The following is a 17,776-nucleotide window of genomic DNA, read 5'->3' on the forward strand; positions in this document are numbered from 1 at the left end:
GTTTAGCCTTGAATCATAATATTCTTGTTCCACGTGATTCATCACTTGATAAATCTACCCCTCCTTGTATTCTTAATTGATTTTATAGAACCCTACAGTGTCTCTATAAAAACCCTAACCTAAGGGTATTTTAACAATGTGTGAAACCCTAGCCTACTTAAGGGTTATTGTGAAATGCTATTTGAAGTTTTTTATGATGTCATATTTGGGATTTTAGCGAGATCATGAAATATTAACTTGTTAGCGTTGAATGATGTTTAGATCAGATCCCGAACCTTTGAAATTTTGGAATAATAGGGTTTGCTTCGTTATGAAAGCCTAGATCTTTAGGGCTTGGTTCGATTATTAATGTAAACTCTTTTACAATATACTCGCATTGACATTAAATAGTAACTAAGTAAATCCACGCTCCAGTCTCCAAACTGGTAAAATCATATGACAACTTACATTCCGAACGCCAATAATTTTTTTTTTTCCATGGCGATTTCAGAATCCCCTGAACAAATCCAAGGAAAATGGAGTGTATATTACTAATACAATCTCAAGAAGTGGCCTTCTTTAGCGACGTGAAAGACATGGATCCCAGGCCGGCCGTAGACACCTCGATGTCGAAAGAATCATACTGTAGAAACAGCTCAGCAACAAACAGCCGAGCGATCATGAGCACAAAATCCTTGCCCGCGCACTGTTTGTTGCTAACGGTCGGGGATTCTGTTTCCGGGCCGTTGGACCAGACCACGTAGCGCAGCAGGTCCTGCCCCTTCTCGCCCATGAACCGACGGGGCTTGAACTCTTCCGGATCATCAACAAAGACCTTGGGATCGCGGGTAGCAAAGGGCTGGTAACCGCCCAGGAGCTCGCCCTTTCGAACTTTGAAGCACCCGTCGTGGGATTCAAGAACGAAATTTTCCTTGGCTCTGCCATACTGGTAGGGCACCGGGGGTTCGAGTCTCATGACCTCGTAGACAGTGGACTGGACCAAAGGCATGTTCTCCAGCGCTCGCCTGGTGGTCTGGCCCCCGGCGTCAGCGTCGCGGACGGCCGCGCGGACTTCCTCGGCTAGGTCCTTGTGGAGCTGAGGGCCGGCCCGGGCGATGAGGCGGACGATCGCTGGGAAAAGAATGGTCATCCCGCCCCAGGTATTGAAACAGATGTTGAAGATTAGGTTATGGTTGGCTTCGTCTCGAGTTATCCCAAATTTCTGGGCCGAATTTAGGGCCCGGGTCCCGTGGGTGAAGAAAAAACCCTGGATCCTTTCGAAGTCTTTCTTGATAAGCCCGTACGGCAAGGGCACGGAGTGAATGGTGATCTCCTCCAGGATCATGGGAAGGCCAAGGGAATAGATCGGCGCGAGCTGGAAGAAAACCCATTTCTTGATCAGGGTCGGGGCGTCGGTTCCGAGACAAGTCAGGCCCGGTTCCGCCGGATCGCGATCCAGGACAGATCTGCAGAGGAAATTAAAGGCCATTTGCTCGAATTCGTCGTTGAATACGGCCCGATCTTTCTCGGCCATCTGCTTCTCTAAGCCCTCCCAGAGCTCCGATGCGGCCTTGCCGAACTCCGGAATCCACCGGTCTCGGTTCATCCGGAGGACTTCGAAGCAAAAGTTCTTGAGCTGCGCGTGCTTCTCCTCGGATGGATCGAGGTAGGAAAGCGTGCGGTAGCCGCCCGTGAAATCGGGGCTGGGCATGAAGGTGCCGGCGAAAAGATCCTTTTTCTCGACCCTGTTTGTGTCGAAGAGCACCGGGAAGCTCTTGGCGTCCAGGATCATGATCACCCGGGGGTCAGGGAAGAAAGGGGGGCCGGGTGGCATGTTGACTCTGTAAACTGTGCTCCCGTACTTCTCCATCCGACTCTTGAAGAACTCGTCCCTGTTTCTGAAGAAATCCTGGCGGTCTCGGATGTGGCCGATGAAGGGAAGCCCGTAGGTGCCGGGGATCTCTCGGGCGTCCTGATCGATCGGGGGCGACGCCGGTTGCGTTGCTCTCTTTTCCGAGATGGACGCCCGGATGGTGAAAATGGCGCCCTTCTGCCTTCTGGGAGCTCTAGATGGGAATATTTGGACAGGAAAACGGGAACGATCGGGCATTGCTGTGGGCGGCGGAGGCCCGACCATTACTGCGAGCGCCATTGTGAACTGAGAAGCGAAACTAGATTTGCAGAACTTTAGTTTTGCTACTTCCGCGGAGAATCTTACTCCCTTGCTTTGGGTTGCTTTGGATACTACCCTCGTCGTCCCGGTGCATGCCCTTTAAATGGGTTTGCATTCTTACAATGTGATAAGTGACGCCAAAAGTGAAGCGAAGGCGCAGGCATAGAGCGTGTTTGAATAACTCCGTTGTCGATTTTGGACTCCCGACTTTCATCCATGGTCGGAGCATAGAGGATACATACACACTTTCAACTTTCATCCATGGTCGGAGCATAGAGGATACACACACACTTTCAACTTTCATCCATGGTCGGAGCATAGAGGATATACACACAAATATATATATATATATATATGCACATGTGTGTATCCGTTTACAACATGGGGTCGGTAATCTTTGGTCGAAGCCTTAGTTTTGGACGGAGGTGTGCTGCGCATCAGTAATCTAATGTCATCATCGTTAATTATCGCTTTAACCAAGGACTGTATTTTTAACGGGGCATGTGCAATATACACACTGGCGTTTACAGTAATCCAACAGGAACCTTAAGCGCTTGAGGTTCCATCGGTGCACCCTCAAGCGCCTCTGTTTGCGCGAAAACTCCGATGGGCTCATAATCCAATATTATCCTAATAATTAATCATCACCTGTACGAAGGACTACATATTAAATGGGTTGCGTGCATTGTACGTCGGAGGGCAATGTTAGTGTTATGATATTTAATGTTTTAGGACGACAAGTTTTTATCCATAAATCCGACAAAAGCAGTTTTAAATAGATTTTTGTAAGATTTTTTCGAAGTTTTTATGGTGAATTTTTTTGGTCAAATTTCTCTAAAATCCAGCGGATATTTATTGAAATCACAAGTTTGATGGGTAATTCTGTGCAATGGAAGTGCCCTCGGGGTTTTTCAAGGTGCTGAATCTATATATACAGTCAAAAAACTAGTTTAAATAACACAAATCAAGATTTCACCTCAAAATTTTTCATTATCAAAAATTTATGAGGCATCCAAAATCTTGAAGTTTGACAATTGGATTTACAGAAAGGAGACTTTTTGGCCTTTCGAATCGGGCAGAAAACTTTGAGGTGAAATCTTGATTTGTGCTATTTAAAATGGTTTTTTCACTGTATATATGGATTCAACACTATAAAAACCCTTAGGGCACTTCCATTGTGTAGGGATTACCCATCAAACTTGTGATTTCAATAAATTCTTGTCGGATTTTAGAGAAATTAGACTAGAAAAATCCACTGAAAAGCTTTCAAAAAGTCGCACTAAAGACAACTCGTTTACAAAAATCCCTTTCAGAATTTATCAAAATATTGCCTAAATTTTCATGACTTTCAAAGCAAAAGAGCAGTTTGGTTAGACTACGGTGATGTTTGAATGTTGTGATGCGTCATATATAGGTTATTGGATTCTAATTGATGTCAAATTAAATGGTGATGATGTTTGAATCTTGTGATGCGTCATATATAGGTTATTGGATTCTAATTGATGTCAAATTAAATGGTGATGTTTAAATGTTGTGAGTGTCATATATAGATTATTGGATTCTAATTGATGTCAAATTAAATGTTGCATAGCAACGTGGATATTGACCCCTATGAAGAATTAGGGAAGGCTAATTTGATTGAGTCTATGGACCAATAAGGAATTCAATGCATTAGAGCCTTTAGAATGTATAAATTTAACAATTTAAAGTTTAAAAATAAAAATAAAAAATAGACCATAGGTAAAATTAATTAATGATACACCAAAAAATATCATTTCACTAGACGGAATCACATATGTTACATGGCAAGTGGAATCTTGAATCAAGAGAAATCAAGAAGGTAATAGTTTATGAAGATGTCCTAGTTGAATAATTAAGGCTATAACTTAATTTTTGTTAGAGGGATTAGGGTTGTAATTTAATTTTTGAATTAATATTTAAAAGTTGTATTGTGTGTAGTTAATCTAATGAAAAAGATAGAAGTGTAACTCTAAGTTAAACTAGGTTTTTTAATTAAAGATTTCTAAGGTAGATGTCTATGTACTATGTGTATTATTTTTGTTATTTTGTTTTTTTAAGATTTTATATGCATTGCTTCATTTGTATATATTGAAAGTTTACAAGAGTTTTGATTATAAGTAACTATGAAAGTAAATGGAAGAAGAAGGGTAGGTTTAAAACTTATAAGGGTTTTGACTATGAATAAAGATTAAAGTGGATGGAAGAAGAAGAGTAGGTTGACTATTCATGTGTTTCGCTAGATAATATGGTACACAATATCTTTTTCCTTTCCCAAAAGGACTTTGTTGATAACAAGAACCTTATGGAATTGGGAATTTCCTTGAAGAAGAGGTTTTGAAATATAGTTGCAAGACCCTTGTTCACGTTTTGAATCAAAAGTTTTTGGTGCAAGGAATAAGCTTTTTGTAATTTAAAGTTGAATTTGTTCATGGTTTTCTATTGGGGAGAGACCCGAATCTAGTTTTATCAACCATTTTTCATCACCATAGGTTACTAAACCCCCTAGGGAACATTTGAAAACACCAAACATCAAGGGAAAGGTATTTTGGAAGGTCCCATATATGATGTTGATAAAGGCATTTTTCCCACATGTTAAGGCTTACATTTTCAGATATGCCAAATAATATGTCAATATTCAATTAGTAAGGAGATATATAGTGTTCAACGGATGCAATGTGGCCTTAACTTCTAACCAACCTAGCTCAGTGAGCTATCTTCTCCACCTCAAGCCTTTGACTTTGGTTAAATACTTTACATGTATTTGGTTCATATACTTGACATCCTGATCACTTTAGTTCAAGACCTTTGTTAACCAAACCCTTCAATTATGAATGATTGATATCTAATTTCTTTTATTATGATGCATTCCAAAATACAATATTTTATCCAGAGGTTGGTTTACCTTCATATATTAAAAGGGAGATGATATTGCTTGGATTTGTGAACCAAATATGGCTTCAGTTGAACTCCATTCCCTATATAAAACCTTGGCCTTCAAGGTTCAACCCTAAAAGAGCAAAATCCACCATCCAAACAATTTGAATTCTTGACTCTCCCTTTGAAACTATGGAGTTCCCTAACCCTCATAGCAACTCGAAATTCAATCAATAGATTCATTTTGCTTCAATGAGAGAACTGAGCAAAGGAACTTATTGAAGGTGGCATTTAAGTATGCATTGAGGTAGACTTGGAAAAAATCCTTATGGATGGTATAGTTATAGATGTTAAAAAATGGAGCTATAACTAGGATATATAATATATTAATATTCCTTTCAAAAGTTACTTGTCTTATGTCTATGGCCTATTGTAGGATCATTATATTGTTAGAAGGAACCTTGTCCATGGACTTCCTTTTCAACTTGTAATGATTTATCTCCCAAAGTTAGAACTATTTCTCCTTTGCATGAGAATATCCTAACCAAAATAAGATGGTTCAAAGGGCCAATTAAATTCCTCTTTCTCTCACTAAAATTAAGATGGTTGGCAAGGCCAAACAAATCCCTCTTTTTCTACTCTTTTAGGGAACTTTCTAAAATTGAAGGGATTACTGGGAGTGAACACTTTTGAGAAGAACTCTATATCTATTAATTTCTTAGTTCCCCTCGATATTTTTTTTGATGGAGGAGTTAATAATGGAGTTCAACACCTTAAAGCCCTAGAGGCTAGGAGTTTCCACCATTTGTCCACCAAGTAAGTTTGTACTATTTCTTACCCAAATTCTTTGTTTTGCATTATTGAATACTAAATTTCCCTTTCCTTCCTCAGATAAAATCTAAGGCTTTGAGGTGCATGTATTGTCCCTAGATTAAGGGCCTCCACCTTTTTTATCCTCCCTCCTAATCTAACACTACCTTTTCATTCCCTCCTTTGCAATCAGTCATGATATATAAGGGAAATTTGGAGGTCCCCTTACATCCTAAACCTAAAATCCATGGGAATTAGGGATATCCATGCCATAAGAGAAACATTTCAATCTTAGATCCTCTAAATCCTGATTATTGATTGTAGAAATTTTGAATAACATAACACTTATTCACAGAGATTATCCTGATTATACACTATTGCGGAATGCATGCATAATACATAACCTCCTCTACTATTGATCATCAATTTGCAGTATTCAGAAACAATCGCATGCGCACATTGAAGCATCAATCACACATATCAACACAATATATCACAAGGAAAGCATACAGCTGAAAACCCCCAACTATCTGTATATTATATTGATTGAGAACATGTAACAATACATAGTATAATACTCCTCGCAAGTACTCAGTACTATCTTCACTTGTTACACACAAACTAGCTCAGAGTTGAATCAATCACAGGTTCAAATCTCCTCCGCTACTTGCCTGCCTCCACTGCGCAATCCTGCATGAGAATAGATGAGAATGGTTGATCCAAACTCGTATTTCCCTTGGCTGAACCACGCAATCCTCATTGGCAATACTCAATCCATTGATTGTGCAAAAGTCATGCACAACTATAGTCACAACTGACAGTTATCTTGCCCTTTCACTCACCTCTAACACCTGTCTCCACTAAATTGTCCATGCACTGAGTTAACTGATGTATTCTTTAGTTGATTTATGAGTTAATAATTAGTGAATTAATTAATAATTAATTCACATCACTCATCATTAGTGTATTTGGCAGTTAGACTAAATACAACTAGTTCAACCAAGTCCAACTGAACACAACTCCATCAACTCCTCAATCAACTCCACCAAACTCAATCACTTGAGTTCTAACTGAAGTCCATCATGAAATAGCTCAATTAACCCATAAGAAAAGCGTATTTCCTTTTGGCAGTTGCATGTGCCACATCCGTAGCTCGAACTGAAGTGCTCCAAGAGGATAAGAAAATGTTTATAGTCCAAATATTATTAAGAGCTAATAATATTCGACTGTTTTATTTTTAGCTTGGCAGTCTAAAAATAGACTCCGCCCATATGTCTAAAAATAGAAGTCCATCTATTTTTACCAACATGACCAATCATCCACAAATAACATCCTGCAACTCATAGACCATGATCCATATGTCTAAAAATAAACATAGTCTAAAAATAGACTTTGCGCCAAAAATAGCCTGCGGGCCCACTTAGTGAAGGCGACTCCTTTCCACTAAGCTCCATCATGTTGTTGCATTTTCAACACTCCCTTTCAACAAGATATGGATTATCTGCAACCCCTATCCTGCAACTCTGGAATGTTCTACATGCAACACATTTGCCCGGTCCACTTGCTCCAACAACACTTGGAACAAAAACACTCCCAACTGACCACTCTGTTGGGCTAGGAACATACTCTGATGTTGAAGCTCTACCTGCTGCTGACAAGTGCTCCCTGTTTGACATCTGTGCTACTGCAACATCTCCATGCATCTCGTACCATTGCACACTTCTCTGTGCCACCTAGCACTGTGCAAAACACTTGTGCCTCTCGCATTGCTGCAGCCTGCTAGCTATGCGCTGTCCTGGGATTCCCTACACTATCGCTCTCTCTACCGCTCCATCCGCATCTGTCTCTACCCAATCAGTCAGTTCCTGCTACTCCACATCGGGGCTGCTGTAACAAGGTCTCATCCAAGAGGTTGGTTACCTCAAGGATCCTGCCCCTCCTCCTTGGGACGATCACTCTATATCGCCCCACCTCCTACCTGGAGGTATGTTATGAAACCAGCTCAAGAAAAGATAGAAAAGATAGATCAACGCCTTAGAATTCAGCCTCTTCGAGGGGGCAACCTCCTTTACATTACATAAAAGAACAATTCTTGGATGATACAAATGACAAAACCTCCTTTCTATATATAGGAGTCTAAGGAGTCACAATATAATCCAGCCGACCTAACAATAATAATATAAAGCCACAAAAATAACAATAGAGGGATTCTATGGGGCACAGAAATAACAATATGGGGGTAATAGGGGCACAACAATATAAATAAGGGGTATAACTACAATAGTAATGGGGTAATCACTAGTATTATAGGGACCCAACATGCCCCTCTCCTTCAAAAAAGTGTTGTCCTCAACGCTTGAGTAGTTCTAGATACTTCTGCATAAAATTCTCATCCTCCATGTGGAATCTTCAGCGGATAAGTTCTTCCACTTGATAAGATACTCTGAAATTGATCGATTTCGTAGCTGTCGAGTTCTTGTTTCTGTGACTGCTTCCGGTTCCAATATAATTTTTCCTTCCTCGTCAAGTTCTGGCAATATTGTTTGAATTGGGAGCTTGTCACCTATAACCTTCTTTAAACATGAAACATGGAAAACTGGGTGCAATCGAGAAGCTCCAATTTGTATGCCATAGTACCAATCTTTTGCAACACCTTGTACGGACCATAATACTTTGGTGATAATTTATTATCCTTCTTAGCTTGCTTTAGGGACATTTGCTTATATGGTTGTAGCCGTAGGAATACCCAATCACCTACATCAAAACTTCTTTCACTGCGATGTTGATCTGCCTGTTGTTTCATTCTATTTTGTGCCAACACGAGGTTATCCTTTAAGAGTTGGAGGACTTGTTGTTGATGTTCGATGTGATGTTCCACTGCCTGAACCTTAGAATTTTCTCTTAAATATGATGTGATGGATGGTGGTTGATACCCATAAAGTGCCATAAATGGGGTCATTTTTGTTGCTGTATGGAAGGAAGTGTTATACCACCATTCAGCCAGAGGCAACCATTTGACCCATTGTGTCTGTTTATCAGATACAAAGCAACGAAGATATCCTTCCAAACATTTGTTTACTATCTCAGTTTGCCCATCAGATTGAGGATGATAAGATGAGCTATGAGCTAACTGAGTACCAAGACAAGAAAATAATTCTGTCCAAAAATTTCCAGTGAAAATGGGATCTCTGTCACTTACAATAATCTTTGGGTTTCCATGTAGCTTTTGAACTGTTTCCATAAATGCAGTAGAAACTGTACTGGCTTTAAATGGATGTGATAATGCACAAAAGTGTGCATACTTGGTAAGTCTGTCAACTACCACCATGATGACACTCTTTCCCTCAGACTTGGGTAAACCTGTGATAAAATCCATTGAAACCTCCTCCCAACGTTGGCTTGGAATGGATAAAGGTTGTAATAGACCCGGTGTCTTAATTGTTTCAACTTTATTTTGCTGGCAAACCAAACATTCCGCCACAAACTTTTGAATATCTGATTTAAGGCCATCCCAAAAAAATTCCTTCTTAACCCTGTGGTAAGTTTTTAAAAATCCTGAGTGCCCTCCTAAGGGAGAAGTGTGCAATTCCATAAGAATCTTTTGTTTTAGCTGGGAATTCTTACAGAGGTATAAGCGATCTTTGTACCATAACGAATCATTTTGCCAGCTAAATGTATCAGAAGTACTGGAATCTTGTTGTAGCTTTCGAATAAGTGCCCACACTTCTTCGTCATTCTTCCATTCCTCCCTTGCTTCGTTTATCCAATCTGGTTGGATAATAGAAATGGCACACAACAATGCTTCCACATCCTCATCCTTTCTTGAGAGTGCATCTGCCACCACATTTTGCTTCCCTTTTTTGTAGATGATTTCAAAGTCATAACCCAACATCTTTGTGACCCACTTTTGTTGCTCTTCAGAGGATAATCTTTGTTCTAAAAAGTATTTAAGGCTATCATGATCCGTTTTTACCTTGAAGTGTCTTCCCATTAGGTAGGGTCGCCATTTCTTAAGTGCATGGAGTATTGCCAACATTTCCTTCTCATAAATAGCTTTGCTTAAAAACTTTCCCTTGATTGGACGACTTTCAAAAGCAATGGGTCTTTCATCTTGCATTAGAACAGCACCAATTCCATTTCCTGAAGCATCACATTCCACAATAAAGGTTTTTGTGAAGTCCGGTGTAGCTAAGACCGGTGCTTGGCACATTGCCTCTTTAAGATGTTCAAAGGCCTTTGTTGCTTCCGGAGTCCATGAAAATGAATCTTTCTTCAATAATGTTGTTAGAGGTGCTGCTATTCTCCCATAATTCTTAACAAACTTGCGATAATACCCTGTCAACCCAAGAAATCCTCGCAGATGCTTTATGGATGTGGGGATTTTCCATTCCTTAATGGCTTTAATTTTGCTAGGGTCTACCTTAACTCCTTCATGAGATACAATATGACCCAAATATTCCACCTCCTGGACTCCAAAGAAACATTTGGATCTTTTTGCATATAATTGTTTCTCCTCCAATAGTTGTAGCACCCTGTCAACATGTTCAACATGATCCTTCCAAGACTTGCTGTAGATTAGTATATCATCAAAAAATACTAACACAAATTTTCTAAGGAATGGTTTGAAAATTGAATTCATCAAACCTTGAAATGTTGAAGGTGCATTGGTAAGGCCAAAAGGCATGACCAAAAATTCATAATGACCCTCATGAGTTCTAAATGTCGTTTTCGGAATGTCTTCAATCTTCATTCTGATTTGATGATATCCCGAACGAAGATCCAACTTGGTGAAGTAAATTGATCCATGCAATTCATCCAGTAATTCATCAATAACAGGAATGGGGAACTTATCTTTAATAGTGAGCTTGTTGAGCTCCCTATAATCAGGACACATGCGCCATGATCCATCCTTCTTGTGCACCAATACTACTGGAGCTGAGAAAGAACTTTGACTCGGTTGAATTATACCAGCCTCTAGCATTTCTGCAACCATACGTTCAATTTCACTTTTTTGGACATAGGGATATCTGTACGGCCTGATGTTTGGAGGAACACTTCCTGGAATCAGATGAATAGCATGATCATGATCACGCATAGGTGGGAGACCTTTGGGAGTCTCAAATACCTTGGAATGATTGTCCAGGACTTTTTGGAGATCTGGAGAAATAGATGATTCCAATGTGGAAACATCTAGCGAACATAATTGTGCAATTACACCTCTTTGCTCCTTTTTTAGAAGCTTTGTCATGCCATTAGAGCTGATTATCTTTCCTGGTTTCCCTGCAATACCCCTTAATTCAACTTCCTTTCCTTCCGTAGAAAATTTGATGAAAAGTTCTTGAAAATTAAAAGCTATTGTACCCAAGGATTGTAGCCATTGGACTCCTAGTACAACATCAGCACCTCCCATTGGAATGGAAAGCATTGGGCTAGTCAATACATATTCTCCCATGGATAGCTTGATATTATGGCACTTTCCAGAGCAATTTATTGTTCCTCCATTTGCAATCATCACTTGACACTCTGGTGCTGGATATAGGAAGCAATTCAATTCTTTTGCTACCCTACAATGAATAAAATTGTGGGTGCTTCCTGAATCAATCAACACTATTACCTTTTTCTTCTTGATTTGTCCTTCTATCTTGATGGTTTGAGGAGTGGTAATTCCCGCCAATGCATTACAAGATATGGTCGGATTTATTTGTTCTTCATCTAGGCTTTGTTCCTGGAGTATATCTTCTTCTTTTGACCTTTCTTGCTCCTTTTCTTCTTCCTCTTCACAATCTATGTAGAATAATTTCTTCTCAGCACACTTATGACCTTTAGTGTATTTGCTATCACAACTGTAACAAAGCCCTTTTGCTCTTTTTTCTTCCAATTGTTGTGGTGTCAACCTTATAGGTTGTGGAAGACTAGGGGCAACAACACTTCCGTCTTTATAGTTGTGAGTGGTATGCTTCCTGGTTGCCATAATTTTGCTTTCCATTTTTCTTGCTAACCTGAATGCCTTCTCTAATGAATCAGGTTCCCAAAGGCGAACATCATGTTGGATATTATCCTTTAAAGACCCTATGAACACATCAATCCTATGCTCCTCTGGAATATCTTTTACCCTTATGTTCAATTTTTGGAACTCCTCAATGTGCTCCATTATTGAACCCTTTTGTTTGAGACTTATCAATTGGCTAAAAAAAGTGTTGCTTTTTGTATCTTCATAATGTGCTATCAATTCTTCCGTAAAAATTGCCCAAGTGATAAATTGTTTACGAGAGCAAAGCCATTGATACCATACAAACTGATTTGGTTCCAAATATACAGTTGCCATACGTACCTTTTGTGTGTTTTGCACATTATTGAGATCGAAGAATTGCTCCATCTGTAATATCCATGTGGCGGGATCCTTGCCATCAAACTTCCTCATATCGATTTTTGGAATATGGTGATTCTTCGATCCAACATTAGTGTCTATGGAATCATGATTAACATTTCTTTTGTTCTCATCATGAGTTTCCTTTACTACCTTTTCACCATTAGTGACCCTTTCTTGTAGCAACTTCTTCAATTCTTCCATGTCTGTCTTCAAATCTATCTTCAAATTTGCCATCAAATCCTCCATCTTAGCTTCCATGCCCTTTATCTTAGATTCCACTCCATTTACCTTAGATTCCACACCATTTATCTTAGATTCCACGCCACTTATCTTAGTTTCTGTTAGCTTTTGTGAGCGTGACATTTGTTGCACTTGTTCTTGTAATTTTGATATATCATGTAGCATTTCTTCCTCTTCTTCATGAGTCATGCTAGAGCTTTCAGGTTCCTTACTAGGTGTTTGCATTTTCTTTCCTCGGGGCATCAGTTACCGATAATAATGCTTTACTATGCCCTTTGAATTCCGTTAAACCAAGCTTACACAAAAATTTAAAAAAAACTACACACCTTTTTTCACTTTATAGAAGCCTGATATTGAATCTGATGTATCTCTGTAATTTTGAATCATCCAGTTCTGAAATTTCTACCTGTAGTAGCCTTCTGCGTCCTCTTTCCAATGCCACAAGTCTGAGCTAAATTGGATTCTCCAAGAAATAGTTATGCACAATCTCCCGCAGTGACCTGATTATAGACTGGTTCAGTAGAGCGAACTTGTATGAAGTGCCACGTGTCACTGTTTCAACCTTTGACTCTGAAAATATATAAAAGAAAACTACAGTCCGTCCTCTTTCTGTACCTTCTTACGAAATTTCAATCCGATGCTCAGAAAGAAAGTTATGACGATTTTCCCCAGGTCACCTGTTTTGAATGTAATTCAGGAGTCTGCAAAAAGACCAACTTCCTCAGATCATATCTCCGAAAATATCACGCAAAAAGCTCTGAAATTCGGACCCAAGGTTCAACGTCAATTCTTCTCAAATGGGTTTTTTTTGCGACTTCTGAAACGTCACAGAAAAAAAGTTATAGCGAAAATGCCACGATGACCTGTTTGGAGCAGCGAAACCCTAGAATCCAAAGCTCTGATACCAAATGTTATGAAACCAGCTCAAGAAAAGATAGAAAAGATAGATCAACGCCTTAGAATTCAGCCTCTTCGAGGGGGCAACCTCCTTTACATTACATAAATGAACAATTCTTGGATGATACAAATGACAAAACCTCCTTTCTATATATAGGAGTCTAAGGAGTCACAATATAATCCAGCCGACCTAACAATAATAATATAAAGCCACAAAAATAACAATAGAGGGATTCTATGGGGCACAGAAATAACAATATGGGGGTAATAGGGGCACAACAATATAAATAAGGGGTATAACTACAATAGTAATGGGGTAATCACTAGTATTATAGGGACCCAACAAGGTATGGCTGCATGTGATCCCTCAGCCCACCTGGCTCGGAGTTTCCCCCTACTAGAGGTCTCTGCATGAGTAGATGTCTCTACTCGATCTCCTCTCAGCTTCCCTTGTTGTGGCTGCTCCACAACCTCTTGAAGTTGTTGCACCAATGGTGGCTCCTCCACAATCGTCTGAGACTTCTTCTGGCTCTGCATGTTGAGAGGTAATATACGCTCCCTCTCAACCACCAAGTCTCCATCAGTTGCCTCGCTGCTCAAGGCTTTGCATGCATATTGAACCTCAAGAGAATACAGGTTCTTGACCCGTGAACCAATCTGCTTCACCTGTCTAGTGATGATGTGTCCAAGGAAAACCTTTCCCTTACTGAAGACTACATCATAGCCTCTATCTTCCAGCATCGCGATTGACACCAAGTTTCTCTTCAGTCCTGGTACATACTTGACATCAGTCAAGGTAAGGCGAGCTCCATGCTCCCTCTGAAAAATAACCGTGCCTACACCTGAGACACTATACTTCTCATCATTACCCATCGCTATGAGTATCTGGAGATCTTTCTCCTCCAAAGTACTGAACAAACTCTTGTCACCGGTCATGTGGAAAGAAGCTCCACTGTCAAGAAACCAACCACTTCCCACCATGGATGAAACCATGCATGCAAAGAGTGTGAAATCCAACTCAAACTATGAAGCAAGTGCCTCACCTTCAGATCCTTCCCCGGATCCCTTCTTGGATTTCCTCCGTGGACAATTTGCAGCATAATGGCCCACCTCATGACAATGAAAGCATCACACTTTCGATTTGTCAACCTTCTTCCCATCATTGGAAGAACTGGATTCAGAAAGAGAAACCTTCTCCTTCCCCTTCTTTGCTTTGGCAGCCAAAGCACAATTTTCTTCATGAGATGCCTTTGATGAAGATCCGTCCCTGGTATTTCGCCTGATCTCCTCTTGCACAAGATCTGATCAAAGTCTCTCCCATCTTGGCAATTTCTCCCGACCATTGACAGAGTCCTGATAGGAATGCCAACTCTTTGGAAGACCAAGGAGAGCTAAGCTCACCAAGTCCTCATCATCGACAGTCACCCCCACACTTCCCAGCTCATCCCGGCATTGGGTGAACTTCGTGAGATACCTGGGCATACTGTCTCCATTCTCACACTTAATCTTTCTGAGTTTATCCTTGAGCGCCAACTTCCTCTGGTCGCTCTTGCTTTGGAATAAATTTGTCAACTCTTTCCACATCAAGTATGGAGAAGCCTTTCCATGTAGGCTGGATACAATGTGATCCTTCACGCCCTCCAACAGAATCCTTTGACACTTTGCGTCTTCTTTTGCCAAACCTCAAGGTGAGCAGCATCAGTAGGCTTTGGGACCTCAGCCTCTATGAAATCCTTCAACCCATTGTCATCTAACACCGCCTCCATCCTGTCTTTCCATGCAATATAATTCGAGCTGCCTTCAAGGGCATACTCCAATCGCAATCCGTTGAAAGACATTTCAACTTTGACACCAAGAAAACACTGCTGTAAATTCGAATTCCACCAGCTCAAAACTCAACCGCTTCTGATCTAAAATTCGTGAAAACAAAATATTTCTCGTACAGAGATTGACTGTATGGGCTTTTACCGGATATCTCACCTTCCAAAGGAAGGATGATTCGAGAGGCTACCTAGCCCGATTACAAACTCTGCCTGAAGAAATAAAATGTAAACACTTTCTAAATAATAGATCTAATGATCAACTCTGCTCTGATACCATGTAGAAATTTTGAATAATATAACACTTATTCACAGAGATTATCCTGATTATACACTATTGTGGAATGCATGCATAATACATAACCTCCTCTACTATTGATAATCAATTTGCAGTATTCAGAAACAATCGCATGCGCACGTTGAAGCATCAATCGCACATATCAACACAGTATATCACGGGGAAATCATACAGCTGAAAACCCCCAACTATCTATATATTATATTGATTGAGAACATGTAACAATACATAGTACAATACTCCTTGCAAGTACTCAGTACTATCTCCACCTGTTACACACAAACTAGCTCAGATCTGAATCAATCACAGGTTCAAATCTCCTCTGTTGCTTGCCTGCCTCCACTGCGCAATCCTGCATGAGAATAGATGAGAATGGCTGATCAAAACTCGTATTTCCCTTGGCTGAACCACGCAATCCTCATTGTCAATACTCAATCCATTGATTGTGCAAATCTCATGCACAACTATAGTCACAACTGACAGCTGTCTTGCCCTTTCACTCACCTCTAACACCTGTCTCCACTAAACTGTCCATGCACTGAGTTAACTGATGTATTCTTTAGTTGATTTATGAGTTAATAATTAGTGAATTAATTAATAATTCATTCACATCACTCATCACTAGTGTATTTGGCAGTTAGACTAAATACAACTAATTCAACCAAGTCAAACTGAACACAACTCCATCAACTCCTCAATCAACTCCACCAAACTCAATCACTTGAGTTCTAACTGAAGTCCATCATGCAATAGCTCAACTAACCCATAAGAAAAGCGTATTTTCTTCTGGCAGTTGCATGTGCCACATCCGTAGCTCAAACTGAAATGCTCCAAGAGGATAAGATAATGTTTATAGTCCAAATATTATTAAGAGCTAATAATATTCGACTGTTCTATTTTTAGCTTGGCAGTCTAAAAATAGACTCCGCCCATATGTCTAAAAATAGAAGTCCATCTATTTTTACCAACATGACCAATCGTCCACAAATAGCATCCTGCAACTCATAGACCATGATCCATATGTCTAAAAATAGACATAGTCTAAAAATAGACTTTGCGCCAAAAATAGCCTGCGGGCCCACTTAGTGAAGGCGACTCCTTTCCACTAAGCTCCATCATCTTGTTGCATTTTCAACATTGATCAGGGGAATAAAAGTTGGGATTGCCTCTAACACTAGTCCTTCCCTTAACATTATTACCCGAGGCTAAAAATCCTTCTTACCTATAACTCAATGCAAATAAGAACAATAAATTATCAAAGGTAAACAAAAACCATCTCTAAGGCCCTTAGAGAAGGGATAACCACTACAAAGGTTAAACAATGATTATCATGACCTTCAATATTAGAGCATTGGGAGCACCCCATTAAAATGTGCCATAGATAGTCTAGTTAGGACTCATAAAATAATGGACTTTTCTCTTCTTTGATGCTACAAGTAGTTCCATGGGATGATAATAGTTAGGAATTTGTATTTCCAACTTGAAACTTAATAAATCATTGATGTTGGGAGTAAGATGGATATACTATCTCTAAAATCAAATATATCCTACTTATTTCCTTATTTGTATATGGGTCATATGCTAATATGCAAGAATGTTGGGAAAGGTTCTTTGATCTTAGGTTTTTGGGAGGTGTTGTAATTTTCCAAATTGCATGTTTTTAAGAAAGGAGAAGCAATTGGGGAAGGTTAACCATCTTTATAATTGCTTATACATTAAAAAGATGATTGGAGCAATGGTACCCTCTCCAACTAGTAATTCATTCACAATTTGTCACAAACAGTTGTCTTTCATGTATACTTTTACATCTACATTAATATACTTTGGATATTATCTTTAATATAATGCAATATGATGTTTACATGGCCTAAAAAGCCTCCCAACATCTCCCCCAACCTCAAAGTATTATTTCATTTGAAGCAATTGTACAAAAACAACCTAGGTTTTTGCTCCTGCTAAAGTATCCTTACTATGCATCAATTATGCATATTGGTTTGCATAGGAAAGTCATCCACAATAGCCACCAACAATATAGGAAGATACAGGTATACAAAGTTCCATCATGACCTATTACTTTTTAGCCTTCATCTTTAATTTGGTAGGTGCATACATGGTAGTTCGAGAGTCTCTATTTTGCTCATCCTCAACCTACCTACCATTTCTCTATCTTTTGGCCTTTAAGGTCACAACCCAAGGAACCACTCTAAAAATCTTATACTAAGGAGCTCAATAACTTCAATTATTTTTGTGTCATCATCTTGTCCTAACTCTTAGTGTGTGTGGATAATTTGATT

General features: G+C 39.6%; 1 protein-coding gene across 1 annotated transcript; it reads right to left on the reverse strand.

Moving 5' to 3' along the window:
* Positions 1-342: 342 nt before the first annotated feature.
* Positions 343-2,449, reverse strand: LOC149261894 (allene oxide synthase CYP74A2-like). Its single transcript, XM_089422998.1, has one exon. The coding sequence runs from the start codon at positions 2,129-2,131 to the stop codon at positions 542-544; it is 1,590 nt and encodes a 529-aa protein (XP_089279124.1). The 5' UTR covers positions 2,132-2,449; the 3' UTR covers positions 343-541.
* Between the last annotated feature and the right edge of the window lie 15,327 nt (positions 2,450-17,776).

Source organism: Pinus tabuliformis, chromosome 6 (assembly GCF_031772625.1).
Source record: "Pinus tabuliformis cultivar Carrire ecotype Pingquan chromosome 6, CPIR1, whole genome shotgun sequence".
Classification (NCBI taxonomy): Eukaryota; Viridiplantae; Streptophyta; class Pinopsida; order Pinales; family Pinaceae; genus Pinus; species Pinus tabuliformis.